The following is a 13612-nucleotide window of genomic DNA, read 5'->3' as shown; positions in this document are numbered from 1 at the left end:
AACAAGGGCTAAATAGATGGAACACACAAAAAAAAGAGCTAAACAGAGCTCACTACAAAGTTTTGTTTTAACAGGATGTGATCTCCTCTTTGAAATGCCAGTTTTAGGTCTGTACTATTCAAACACATCTCTTTACAGATGAAAGCCATTTGCTAAAAAGCCCTACTATGAAAAAAAGGAAAGAATAGTTACTTGTTTTGGTAGGTGCTGATGGTGATGTGCGTAGAGTGGGATATCCCGAGAGGCGTGTCAGCTTGGTGGATAGTCCCTCTTGGGAAGTACAGCAAGTCACCTGGCTACAAGAAAACAAAGAAGGAGTCCTTATTTATTTAGGGCTCCAGRTCAAGCCTTACTGTACTGTTGTCAAAATACAGAAAATACTCTAAGCAGAAAAACATTTTTTAAAATCACAAAATAAATTCTCGCCCGCATATTTTTGTAACATAAAACAAAGCCCTTTTACCAGAAAGTCAATACATTAACCTTTCCATCTTACTATTCCTGCTCCTCATGCATGTCTGAAAAAAAATAAATAAATAAAACAAAGCAAGCTTTTAGCGTTATAATACATGCACATTCCAACTCAGCTGCCTCCTCGTCCTCTGTGCAGCCGAGAGGAATCCACTGACAACAGAGCTGGCTAGTAGGGGCAGGAGCAGTGCAGTGTGAATCCAGTCAGACTCCATCAAAGGAAGAGCCCAGTACTCCAYATCAAAAGCCAAATACTCCATAAAGAGCATAAATCGCTACTGTACTGTTGTCTGAAATTCAGTTTTGATACTTGAAAAACAAGTACCACCTGTCCCCCTCCCTATCTTTCTTCTCACCTATAAAAATGAAATCTCTACACTAATAAATGCTCAGACTGGGGGGAAGGAAGGGGTGGAATCAAGGTAAGAGTGCACAGTGGACAAAATTGCATCCAAGAAGGGAAGAGCCACTCAGCACTTAAGAAACTCCACTACAGAAAAATATTTCAGGCACAGTTCACAACCATGACAAAACACCACTTCCAGAAAATGAGCTGCAATCTGAACTATCAAAATTTGCCAAAAGTTAGGTTGATGTTATTAATTAAGAGAGATATTTAAGCAGAATTGTAACTATCAGCTTATTTACAGTTTCTCATATAAACATCTACACAGGTGGATAGCACAAAGAGAAAAATCATAAAAACAAAGGTGAAATCTGATTCCATTTTGTTTTTACTGCTCCTTAAGTGGGGTTGGTTGCATCACCTATTTACAAGAATCTAGGCAACTGTTTAACACAGATAYATTTCAAATGAGTGCTACTTGATTTTTCACTGAATTGGAAGATTGTTCATAGACTCCAGGTCGCAGCACCCAAAAAGGGACAGGACAGAGCATTTCCCAAGAGACACTATGAGATTCTGATCACTTTACTGGAGAAAGAAGAGGCAGATAAGGGAGGGGATATYAGCAAAATACATAGGAAATCATATATAAGTAGACAGTTACCAATAAACCCTAGGCTCAACATCAGTAGCAAACCAGCCATGATGTACTGTAGTTGGGACTGTTAAAAAGACGCACTGTAGCTGGGACCTTATAAACCAGTGTACCTTTGCTCTCAGCCACTACTTTTTTGGGAAGGGAGGAAGAATACCAATATAGTCTCTCACTCATCCATTTGTTCTAAACTGCCCACGAACGGCTAGCAGAAATGCAAAAGAGAAAGGAAACATTCTAGAAAAGATGTTTAGGGAGGAAGTGACAGTAGGCATCCCTATCAGGGCTATTTCCAGACAAYCAAAAACCTGACAAGAGGCCACCCAGAAGAAATAAGACACGGGAAATGAAGCACAAACACAGAAGAAAATTGCATTAAAAACTCAGAATATGTTTTTAAGTCCTTCGCAAGGCCTTTGCTAAGCTGTATTTTCACTCCAGTGATGTCAGTAAAATGCTTTGYGGATTACAGTATTATTCCATAAAAATCAAAGGTATTGGAGCACAGACTACAATGTTCCTGAAAAAAAAACGTGAACTGTAATTCACTAGACTTTGCACCAATCAATACGTCGCAAAGACTGAATATTACAAGCTACCAAACTGCATAACTAGTGAGCTCAGTACCACATACAATAAATAATATCCCTAAACTAGCTACATCCAAAGGCATGTTTGAACACAAGAGAGTGGAGAACTTGCAGGCACAGCCCTYGCAGCCGGACACAAGGTAAGAGAAACTAATGTGGCTTCCAGAATGGAGCAGTATTGTCTGCTGAAGTACAAACACATAAAACAGTACAGGACATAATCTTCATGAAGTRCTCTTTTTATATTCCAAAGAACAGCTCAACATTTTCTACTGGGGGGAAGGAAATCAATATAGCAAGTAAAATGGGATTTAGTTCATGTTTTTGCCCAGCATGTCATGTATAATATTTAATTCTACTTCACCAGTGACAAATTACAGCAAATCAGTAAGTCTTACTGCAGAGATGGATTAGCCTGACAGATCAGACAGCATGTAACAGCATGCAAGGTTTCTTTCATAACCAYACTTGGAACCTAAGCTTTTTCTACACAGAACTCCACAGAAGTGGACAATGGTTYGGGGTGCCTAATTTAAAAAATACTGAATACCAGAAAGCACTGATTTACTAAGTCTATTACTTAAATACTAAAGCAAAGGATACCTTTGAAAAAGAATAGACAATTATCGCTCAAATTTCTACTTCTCAGTGCTGAGCACACAAATCCCACTCTCCCCTGCCATTTTCACAACCACATGCATTTAAAATATTGCCCTCAAGAAACAGTCTGTTTTAAATACAACTACTTTTCTGGCAGCTAGAGGCCAAAACAGGTAAAGCAATTACTATACCTTTAAAACAAATTCATGTGTTGGATTCCCAATCCTATCTTCTGATTCAACATTATATTCCCGAGCTAAATGCACCGTCGGTTTATACAGTCGCCAATGTTTYTCACCTTCCAGCTGAAGGATGAACACCTGCGAAAGACCACAGGTCAAAAATGCATAAGGCTGCCCCTCACACATGCAGCTACTCAGAAATTTTAAGCCRTCTTCTTACTTGGCAAGTCTATGGAACTAGAGTAGAAATCAAAGATAAAAAGCAAACAGAAGTAACACAGATTACTTTTCTGATAACTTAAGGAACAGATTTCATCCTCCCTGTTCTCAGCTAGTCCACAACACTGGAAACAGGATTCCTCTTTGAGTTATTTGTTTAGGCTCCATTTACAGACAACAGAGAACACCTCTGAAGTGTGATCTGTTTTATTCTAAGGAGTAAATCCCTGTTTCTTCCCAGTAACTAAAGCAGCAGCTAAGTAATTAACTCAAATATAACACCTGCCACATAGGTATTAAAAATATGAGGTGAAATAAGTCTTTCACCATTCACTGACAAACAGAACATCCGAAATAACCAGTGGATGCCATATGGAGCTGATGGCATATGCAGAACACGTAGGTTCTGGGACTGGCATATCTGTATTCATCATGCAACTGGAAAAATAGACTTGTGAATAATAAATACAGAAAARAGAAACTCCATATATATTTAATGGAAATTTAAAAAAATACAAAATAATGTGTCTGTTCCATTGTAACTTATGAAGTTTTCCCTTAATGCCTGTTAAACTCATTAGAAAACACATTTGAGTGATGATTTTTTTTTTTTTTTTATATAGATTGCCCAACTTCAGGTTTTCATTTTTAATGCACTATTTGAACATTTCTTTTAGAAGGTAATTTAAATTGCACTTTTACTGCAGGGCACCCTTATTTTACTTCCTAAAAACAACAGGACCAGCAAATGGGAACAACTACAATCAGTCTGTTTCCACTGTCTAGCTGAAGAAAGTACAAGCACYTGGTGAAGGAAAAAGGACTTCTGGATTCCTGGGCAATCTGAATGAAGTAAAAAATGAAAAAAGGCTGCTAGGAAGCTCCTGCAAAAGCTGGGAAAACAAATTCTCCTTTCACRTTATGAAAGTGCCAGGCCTGGAAAGTACATTTAATATGATATTACGACGACATACCTCAGTACCTTTTCAGTAAAATTGTAGAGAAAAAAGTACAATAAAGAAACACTTGAAAACAGTTACTTTAAGTTTCCAGTGCATAAACATTTCTATATAGAAAGTTACCTGATAAGATTGGGGTGGAGGGGAGAGCATGCATACATATCTACATAGGTATCTACCCTAGCAAAATGCCATGCACAGTTTCACAGATGAGTTTGTTGGCCTACCTCAACATCATCATAGTGTGGGGGAAGGCCCTGTGATCCCTGAGGAGTAATGTAAACATTCGACCCAACCAGAGACCCGAAGTAACACTCCAGCTTCTCCTGAATCTTCCATAGCTCSTCCTTTAAAAGGAAAGGATCGTGTTACCACTGAGGAGCTCAGTCAGCCCAAGCTGTCTCCTGGCCCACAGACTCCCCGYTGCTCAGGTGGCTTTTCCAGTGAATTATGACATCCTCACAGAAAGAACAGGAAGACAGAGGCTGGGAAGGCAGATGCCCTCAATCAGTGTTAGCTGCCAAAGYAGAAAGATGCTCTCATAGAAGACCCTGTTTGCTTCTGTGGTGCTGGCTTTCAATGAAGGTAATCAGTAAGCCAAGAAGTCTGGTAAGTGTGGTACCCCAACAGGCTACACAGAGCTGACGTTGCAATCTAAAAACAGCACAGGGAAGAGAACAAAGACAGCAGGGCTAGACAAACAAGAAAATAAACCAGCCATCATCCCATGAACAGCAATATATCTTAAGGCAATAAACACATGAAACACTTGCATTACATGGACCAGCATCAAAGATGGTATGCAAAGGCCAGAGACCTTTTTCCAGCAACATCAATTATAACGAAAATCAAGCAACATTCTGCAAGTACATAATCAAGGAGATAGCATCTCCAACATGTTTTCTTATATGCCCTTGATATTTTGCAGCACTAGTATCAGGATATTAAATGAAATAAGCCACAGAGTTAGAGACAGACATTCAAAGCAAAAATTTCTACTGTCTGTTTTTAAATCTACTAAAATTACTTTGTTCCTCCCAACTGAATACATAATTTTAATATTTAACTGATGCACACCAAAGGATGCTTTTAAAATACACATCCAAAGCATAAGCCAACAGAGACACTTCATAAAAGATGCTGAAGAACAYTGATAAGACTTTAGTCTCCCTTCTTCCACTATCACTCATTTATGTTAACATAAGTCTATAGAAAGGAAAAAGAAAAATAGTTCTAACAGCTAGGCCACAGACGTTTTACGCCATCTGCTACTTTTAGCTAGGCTGAATCAAAGTGCTGAAACACTGCACTTTTCAGAAAAAACAGAGACTAATGCTCTATGAAGTGTTACTTTAATCTGACTTTTCCATTGTTAGAATGCAGTTTGAGATAGTACAAAGTACCAGAGAGAACAAAGAAAATAAACAAATAGTCTCCCTGTTTTCCAAATGCATCTTATTACAGCAAGACATTTTAGGCTGTTATTCAATTCAACAAGGGATGTAAACTAACACCAGAACTCCCTGAACATTTCTGAACATATCTTAAGACTTTTACATTGAGCTATGAAAGTCACATATTTACTATGGCAAGCCCAGGTCCAAAAATCTTAATAACCCCAGTGCAGAAAGCAAAAGGTATGAAGCTAAATCCCAACAGTCTCTTGAGTTTAGGTTAGAAAATAACCAGCTCACACACAGCACATGAAACATGGCTAAGTTTGGCACTACTCTCTGCCCAGGCTCTGATTTCATTGTTTTTCCATTTTCCTCTCRGAACAGATTTTTCTCATTACTTCTCTGGATTTCATTTTTAAAACATGTCTGTTTATTAATTGTTYAGGCACATTCAAGAACAATCTTTACTCATCCACAACTAACACGTGAYAGATGCACTGAATTGCACTCTCATATCAGCAGATGCAAAGCTACCAGAGCTGCGTCAAGTGCAACTTCAGTACAATTTACGCACATTCAGCCCAAGCTCTAGATTTCAGCATAAATCATGCAATATTTCAACTTCAAATGCTGATGCCCTTGTCACTGGACATTGCAGCCGCACTGGAACAGGTTATCTGCCCACAATACTACATTTGGGACACAGATGTACATCTGAGTCCCYAGGGACCACTTTGTAGTTAAATTTGTAGAGTGATATATATATGTATAGTGGTGCAAAAATAGCTTGCACCACTGGACCACCTCCATCCAAGTAGCTATTTGCACACGGGCCTTTTACACAACTGTACAGATACCAGTGCCTCATTTTCAATACATGAGGACTACTAAAGCTTCCAAGAACAAAACAGACAACAATCAGAAGTACAGCAGCTAAAACTCTGTGGGACACTTCCACGTTGCAATTCAAAGCCAATCCATCTGCAAGACTGGTGGTGGTCCTAGAAATATTTTATGTGATTTCACACCTTGCTTTACACTAAGAGAAAGTGGTATAAAAGCCTGTATTTGCACAACGGAGCAAAACAAAATGGAGTAGAAGAGATAATTTAAGTAGACACAGAGGGCTACTCATCAACTTAATCTTTTTTCCTAGTTACATATGACAAAGCTTTTTTTTTTTTTTTTTTTTTTTTTAAAAAAAAAAGAATACTTAGTTTTACAGCATAAGTCACATTTTGCTCTTATGGTAGAGCACTGAAAAATGATGGCAGGGCAGAAGTATAAAGCTTGTTTTAATCTACACAGCTCACATACAGGTTTCAGCAGGGCACTGATGTCCACTGTCTGTCCTGGATTTACTGGAGGCAGAGATGAAGCTATGTCTGGTGTGACTCAAGCAAAATAGACCAAGTTATACTACATTCACTATTTATGTTCTACAATGATTAAATGATCCAACCTTAAATCTCTGAGGCTGATGAAATTGTATTGTTGCCTTTTTCTGGTCAAAGTCCTTCTTCAGTTGCATGTAATTCACTTTGCCTTCTTTATTTAAAACCTTCTTTTTTCCATTCACACATCTGCAGATATTAATATCTCTGCCATAGTGTAGACTCTGGCAGCACAGTTCCTTCAAGTCTGACAACTGGAACAGGGACTGGTAGTAAGCAGCCAGCAGAGGGTCATTTCTCTGAACAAGCAGTGGCTTTTGTTCCCAGTACTCCCTGAAAAACATCTCTTCTTTGATGGGAGAGATCAAGCTTCCAAAGAGGTTCTCTGGACTCTCATAACTCATAAGCGACGGAGAACAAGCTGCTTCAACTTTCGCTCGTTTACACTGTGCTTGCATTTCTTTTCCCATTTCAGTATGCTTCCCTCCTTTCTTAGGCATGTTCCTGTTCAAGAGGAGAGAGAACCAAAACAATCAGCTCATAACACAACCTCAAGGGCTCACAGGCCCAGAGCAGCCCCTCTTGCCTTCTCCAGTTGAGTACAAAAGTGCACCAGGAGCAGCTGTGCTTTAAGATGCTCACATATGTCTTACACTATTCATTCCAAGTAGCAGAAAAAAGAAAGAGCCCAGCAAGCCTCCACTCCTCTCTCAAACCTCAGCAAAATCTGAAAGACTCTASTAGCAGCTGTTGTTCACAGAAGTCCCAATACCATAGCTGAGTTTATACTAAAGAACATATGATGAAATACAAAAAACACACTACAGATCCTTATAAATGCAGGTATCCCCACACACATAGACCAGTGATGAACAAAAGGCCTTAGATAATCCTTTTTCTGTAGGAATAGCTGCAGATTACTGAAATAGTAACTCAGATTTGAATTAAAAGATTTAACGATAACATGGGCAGAGGTGGGTATTCTATTGCATTTCCTTGAAATGCACTGACGGCAGAAAAAAGCACAACCAAGTCTTACAAGTGATATTCCAGCAACAGCCAGCTGAGAGAGGATATGAAGCATTTCAAGTACAGAAACCAAACAGTTAAAAATGCTGGGGGAAAAGGTTGAGGAAATCATACTTTCCGAGCTGAAATACATATTGCAAACCCACTGTCTTCTTCCAAGTCTTTTAAAAAACTACTTGTTTATGGACTTATCATATAAATGTATCAGARATATATTTATCATTGTATAAAACCACTCCACTTCAACGGAGACACTAACACATGAGCCATATCTGAGACGACCACAGATACATGCCCTTGGTGTTAGCACCACACACTCTGGAAGCACTGACATTCACATGAAACAAAGCAGCTATGAATACACAAGCAACCCCAGTACAAAGCAACTGACAGGGTAATGTATACCYTGTAACTACCCAGGAACTCTACATAGTTAGGTAGCCACCAACTACCAAGAACACAGTTACTGCAATGAGGAAACACTTATATCAGTACAACAGGGTACAGTACAGGCCATGCAAGGCTGCAACGGATAGAAAACACAGGGAAAGGGGTATGGAAACAGCGAGGACAAGTGAAAGAGCAGGTCACGGTGAAGGAACAAGGAACATGCACCTGGAGCCAGTGGTCAGTTAGTAGGGGTGGTAAGAGCAGCTTCCCAAAGAACAGAAAAACCTAAAGCAGATGCTCCACTGCAGGTGGAGCAGGTTTCAGAAATACTGAATGAGGGCAACTGCTTGAGGTCGCAGGCCCTGGGAAGAGTTTTATGCTACATTATTTTACAGTGCAAGGCATCTAGTGATTCTCATTAGGCTGTGATAGAGCAACACACAATCTCAGCCTCTGTTAGGGCCTCCATATTGAATTTTGGATGGCTTGGCAAAAGCAAGTTTATAGAAAGAGAGGCCTTCTCTCTTCCATAACTTTTAAGCCTTTCTGCTGATTCTTTGCAATTATACCAAAAAAATGTAAAACTATAAGGTGCTGTCTCTACCTCTTCAAAGCAGTCAGACTTTGTGGTTTATGTAGAATAAAAAGAATTCTTTCAGAGTGCATACATTTTATAGATGAAAGTAATTTAGTTTGCTGTTCCAGGCAGATAATATGCTTGCCAATTGTTATATAAAAATAAAGAAGTTATTTCACAAAGGGTTTATCTGCCAAGTACTCAGKAAAGTTAAGGTAAAATTCAAGTAACGGAAAGTCTAGCCCTATAGTACATGCAGACAGATTTGCATTAACTTTTAAGTCAGAACCAACATTTCATCCCCTCAGAGTAGCACAGAGCTCCTATCACAGGTGAAAAGCCTGCAGAGCAGCTGAGTTAAACATGCTGGCAAGGAGCCAGCACCAAGCTCCCTAACATTGCAGTTTTTGTGCTACATCCAGGCTGGCTAACTCRAACTGTCTTTGGGCTTGTCTAAGCAAGTTTGTGAAGCCAACATACAAAGAGTTAGAGCATGCGGATGCTTTTGTTTTGAAGTAAAAATTACAGCTTTACTCCAGGAATAAGTGATTTTATTTATTCGAGTGATTTTATTTACACAAATCCCTTACCATGAAAGTTAAGGCAGTCTAGGTCTGACATTACACACAGTATGATATTCTCCTAYGTAGCAGCATGCAGCACACACCCACTACTCCACAAACTCCTAAGAAAGGTATTTCACCAGTTGTATCAGCCTGTACAACAGCAACCCTACAGTCATTTTAATCCATTAGGAGATCACACATCATCATCTTCCCGAAGAGGTGGACATTCCTGGCTGCAGCAAGCTACAGTTCTCAATAGGGCAAGGGAGCACTTAGAAAGACCAAAAGTTAGTCCACAATTACTAGCTAGGGAGGTCTGAAGATGCTGCAAGCATTGAGATCTRTTACTGACATCCCAAAATGCTAACAGCATACGTGCAACTGAACTTGAATTGCTAGTTTTGACTCACAGACCCACATCCACTGTATCAGCCTCTCAGCTCACTTGTACAGTATTTAACAAAGCTAAATTCAGATACGTACACTTCAGAGACTGGTGTTTCATTTTAAAATGTACTGTTCTGTAATTTTTTTTAGTTTATCAGAACAAGTAAGAAAAACRCAGCAATACACCAGACCTGCAGATGTTTCTGCTTCAGACAGAAAAAAACATATCAGATTAATGTTTTTGAACTCACACACCGGAATTTTCTATTCCTGAGTTCAGGTATCTCAGCCCAGGCCAGCCAGCTACAGGGAGACTCAGCTCCCTCTAAAGCAGTAGGGAAGAAAAATGGTCACAGCCATCTTAAACACGTGAGCCCTGCCGTTTCCCCTCACTGCAGCACCACACGTGGGTATTAAAACTTTTTCCAGAAGGGAAAGCACAGAAAACTGAGGTCAAARGCCAGCGGCAGATAATACACAAGGGCTCCTTCCTTGTGGCCAGCACTCACACGTGGAGCCATGCCCACGGGAGCAGTCGCCGCTGACACGAGGGACACCACGGAAGCAGCGATTGCTGCGCCTTCACAGTACGCAGCCCTTGCAGTTCCCGGGGGCCTCGACAAAACGAGCCCTGAAGCAAAGGGATGATTTATCAGTCACTTCGGCGTGCCCTCTCCCCCCCCCCAACCCGGTGGAGGTTAGCCGCGAGGCCCTGCGCCTGCCTGCCCGGCAGCTCACGCTGCCTTCGGGGCCGCCGCCGCCGCCTCCCCAGGTACCGCGACACCCGCCGCCGCCACCCTTTCCTGCCGCGCGGCCCGGCGGCCGTTGGCCCGCTCCAACCGCCGCCCGCGCCCCGCGCCCCCTCCCCCTGGCACTCACCCGGCGGCGCGGCGCAGCGCAGAGCGGGGTGGGGTGGGGCGGGGCGAGGGAAGCGGCGGCCGTTGGGAAATGGCGGCGGCGCGCGAAGGCCCGGCCGTTGGCCGTGGCGGCCGGAGCTGGGCAGGAGGCGCCCGTGGTGGTGGTGGGGGCGGTGTCAGGCGAAGAGGAGCGTGGGACGAGCGGTGGCGGCGCTGCGGCAGCGGATTTTTTTAAGCCGTCCCTGCTGCGGCTGGGGGCGTTGCTGAGAGCTGTCCTGCGCTGGCAGGCGCCCGAGCGTTTGGCCGAGGGCGGAGGGGCTGAAGTGCATCCCGAGAATCGTCGTTCGGAGTGTCCAGTGTTGTTGTAAAGCAGATTAAAAAAAAAAAAAAAAAAAAAAAAAAAAAAAAAAAAAAAAAAAAAAAAAAAAAAAAAAAACGGAAGGAGCAGTGAGGTGTGCCAGAAGAGAGTGCAAGACCTCCTGAGTAAGAGGAGCGATGTCCAGTGCTGCTCCTGTGGAGCAGGAATGTAACGGGCTTGTGAGGCCTCAGTGTTTTAAAAAATTAACCTTTGGTCCCACCATTTGATGCCTGGCTAACATTTCACTCTACATGCAGTATTCACGGATAAACGCATTTTACAGTGGTTACGTTGGTTTTGCTAAGGCTTGCMGAGGATGAGGAAAGCTAATAAAATGTCAGGCAGGAATAACATTGAGTAATACAGTATCAGCTACTACCCTGCCCTTATTCTGTGCCGTTTAATGCCATTTAACCTAGCTGAGTAGGGAAAGCAGTATTTTTTTTTCCCCACCCCCAATGTTCTATGCAATTGTTAACCAAAAACATAATCTGCTCAAGAATTGTTTATTCTTCCTTTATCCAAGTTATTCAGTATGTATATATAAGAGAGAGAAAAAATACTCTTTCTCTGAAACCAATAGGAAATTAAATGACAATATCTCTCCACTGGAGTTAATGCATGGATTAAATTAGAAGATAAAGCGTGAAACCTTGTTTTTATTTGTTTAAAGTTTTCCTGTGCATAATAAATAATAAAATGTCTTGATTTTAGCTGGCTATTATTTTTTCCTGGGCCAAAGCCTTTTTCCAGACTCCCCTCTATCATGCTTACTATCCTAGAAGTCTTCAGAATCCTCATTGCATACCTGAAAACTGCTAGAAATGTTTTTAGTTACCTTTATTAAAGAGATTTTGTAGTTATGTTTAAATTGGTTAGAAGATGTGTCAGAAATTTTGTGTTTGCTAGGTTTTGCAAAAGTTTTGTGCTTGTGTACTTACTGCTCATAGAATATAGAACAGAACCACTAGCAAAAGGTGAGTTTTGGAGATCTCAGCTATCTTACAGTATATGGCTAATATAACTGGGAAGTTATACGGGTTGCAAGATAGTTACTAGAAGGAGCATTCAGTGATAGATAAGAGAGGGGCTGTATTCTATCCACGGTTTGTGGATTCCAATCCATCTCTTTTTAGAAAATAGCTTTGCAATCTTGTCCCTCTTTGCAGCATGTTACTCACACAGTAGTAGCTTCTAGCTCCATGTGTGGCACTAACAGGATCCTCTGAAATAATTTTTCTGTGATTCCAGTGAGATCTGCATTCTTTAATGCATCTAAAAATCTCCTACAAGCTGAATAAATAAGGTGGCAAAATATAATACACAGAGATAGGGGAAGGAGGAGATAAAAAGGCAAGYATTGTTCATCTTACTCAGTTCTCCTTCCTTTACCACCTGAATCACTTTGGTCAACAGCTGACCAATTTGAAAAACCACAGCCACTTAAGATTAAGAAATATGGACTAATTCCAAGTCCAGTTTACTTCTTCCAATAATTATAAAGCTGTAATGAATGAAGCAGTTCTCCAGACTTAAAAGTTTATGGCTTGAACACCTACATTAACACTTACAGGATGTTTTAATACAGATTGGGTGTAGCAGCAGATGCTAAAAATAGGGAGGCCACATCCTGCACTTCAGCTGGACACAGAAGTCATTACAAGCTGTTATTTCTGTTCCAAAAATCCACAAAGTACTTTCAGCATAACTGCTTGAATCCACTAGCATGAATACTCGAACAAATATATATTTACATAATGGCTGTCATGTTTTAACTTTTAGTAAATGCTGCAGGGAGTAAAACTTGTACAGTTAAGTAGTCGCAGAAACAGCCACAAACCACACAATGGGAAATACTTGTGAATACTTTTTTTTTTTAAGACTTCCATGCTGGTCTGGCCAGGCAAATTGACTAAAAGTATTTATTACTGTCCCCTCCTGGAAAATAATACCAACTTCTGAAAAAGCTTATGTGAAGATTAGTCAGTTAATCCTTAGGAAGCCCTCCGAACAAGAAATACAGTATTAAAGTACTCTTTGTTATTATTATTTACTATTTATACAAACAACGTATTTGTGAAGTATAACTGTTCCCAGTATCATCTCTGTCACTGCATTAAGAAGATAAAAGTTATAAACTTCCCTGGAAAAGTATGCAGCAAGTTTTGTCATCAGAACATGCAGTGTTCTTTATTGTCATAATAAAATTTGCTATATAATATATTTCATGAAGAGAGCACTTTGCCAACACTTCCATTTTGTGTTGGAGTTTATCAGAGTAATTAATTGTTTCCTCCATCAAAGAAAATTGGATAGCTTTCAGGACAAATTAGTCTAACCCAGGCACCTCTATAGAACAAGTCTGGAAAGCAAATGTAGGCCTCAATCTCTTTTCCACCTACATACTTATACCTGTGGGCTTGTTTGCTGGACAGTTCACACTGAATTTAGGCATTCAGCACTGTGGAGCTTCTGCTACTAAACATTCTTTAAGAATTCTGGAAAAGGGATTTGCTTTGTATCAAGGAATCACATGGGTATTCTTTCTGTTAGAGGTTAAGGATTCATTTTTGGCTACCCTCTTCCTGTAAGTGAGATAAAAATAATATGCAAAAGCAATGGTATTACATTAGTT

General features: G+C 40.5%; 1 protein-coding gene across 4 annotated transcripts in view; it reads right to left on the bottom strand.

The window, feature by feature from the left end:
* The window catches only part of RIOX2 (ribosomal oxygenase 2), a 19058-nt gene extending 8249 nt beyond the window's left edge, over positions 1-10809 (bottom strand). For 2 of the 4 annotated variants that reach the window (XM_085322980.1, XM_085322984.1), the window contains exons 1-5: positions 10642-10809; positions 6882-7317; positions 4250-4369; positions 2854-2982; positions 193-296 (exon numbers count right to left, since the gene is read on the bottom strand). In XM_085322980.1, the coding sequence (XP_085179106.1) occupies positions 193-296; positions 2854-2982; positions 4250-4369; positions 6882-7313 (785 nt within the window). In that variant the 5' untranslated portion in view covers positions 7314-7317; positions 10642-10809. Of the gene's footprint in view, positions 1-192; positions 297-2853; positions 2983-4249; positions 4370-6881; positions 7318-10017; positions 10038-10271; positions 10281-10641 lie in introns of those variants that run through there. The other 2 variants (XM_085322983.1, XM_085322982.1) reach the window with 2 other exon arrangements.
* Positions 10810-13612: the final 2803 nt, after the last annotated feature.

Source organism: Rhea americana, unplaced genomic scaffold (assembly GCF_003343005.1).
Source record: "Rhea americana isolate MKP2758 unplaced genomic scaffold, rheAme1 scaffold_81, whole genome shotgun sequence".
Classification (NCBI taxonomy): Eukaryota; Metazoa; Chordata; class Aves; order Rheiformes; family Rheidae; genus Rhea; species Rhea americana.
Note: the sequence above shows the minus strand (reverse complement) of the source record. Positions and strands in the feature narration are given on the sequence as shown.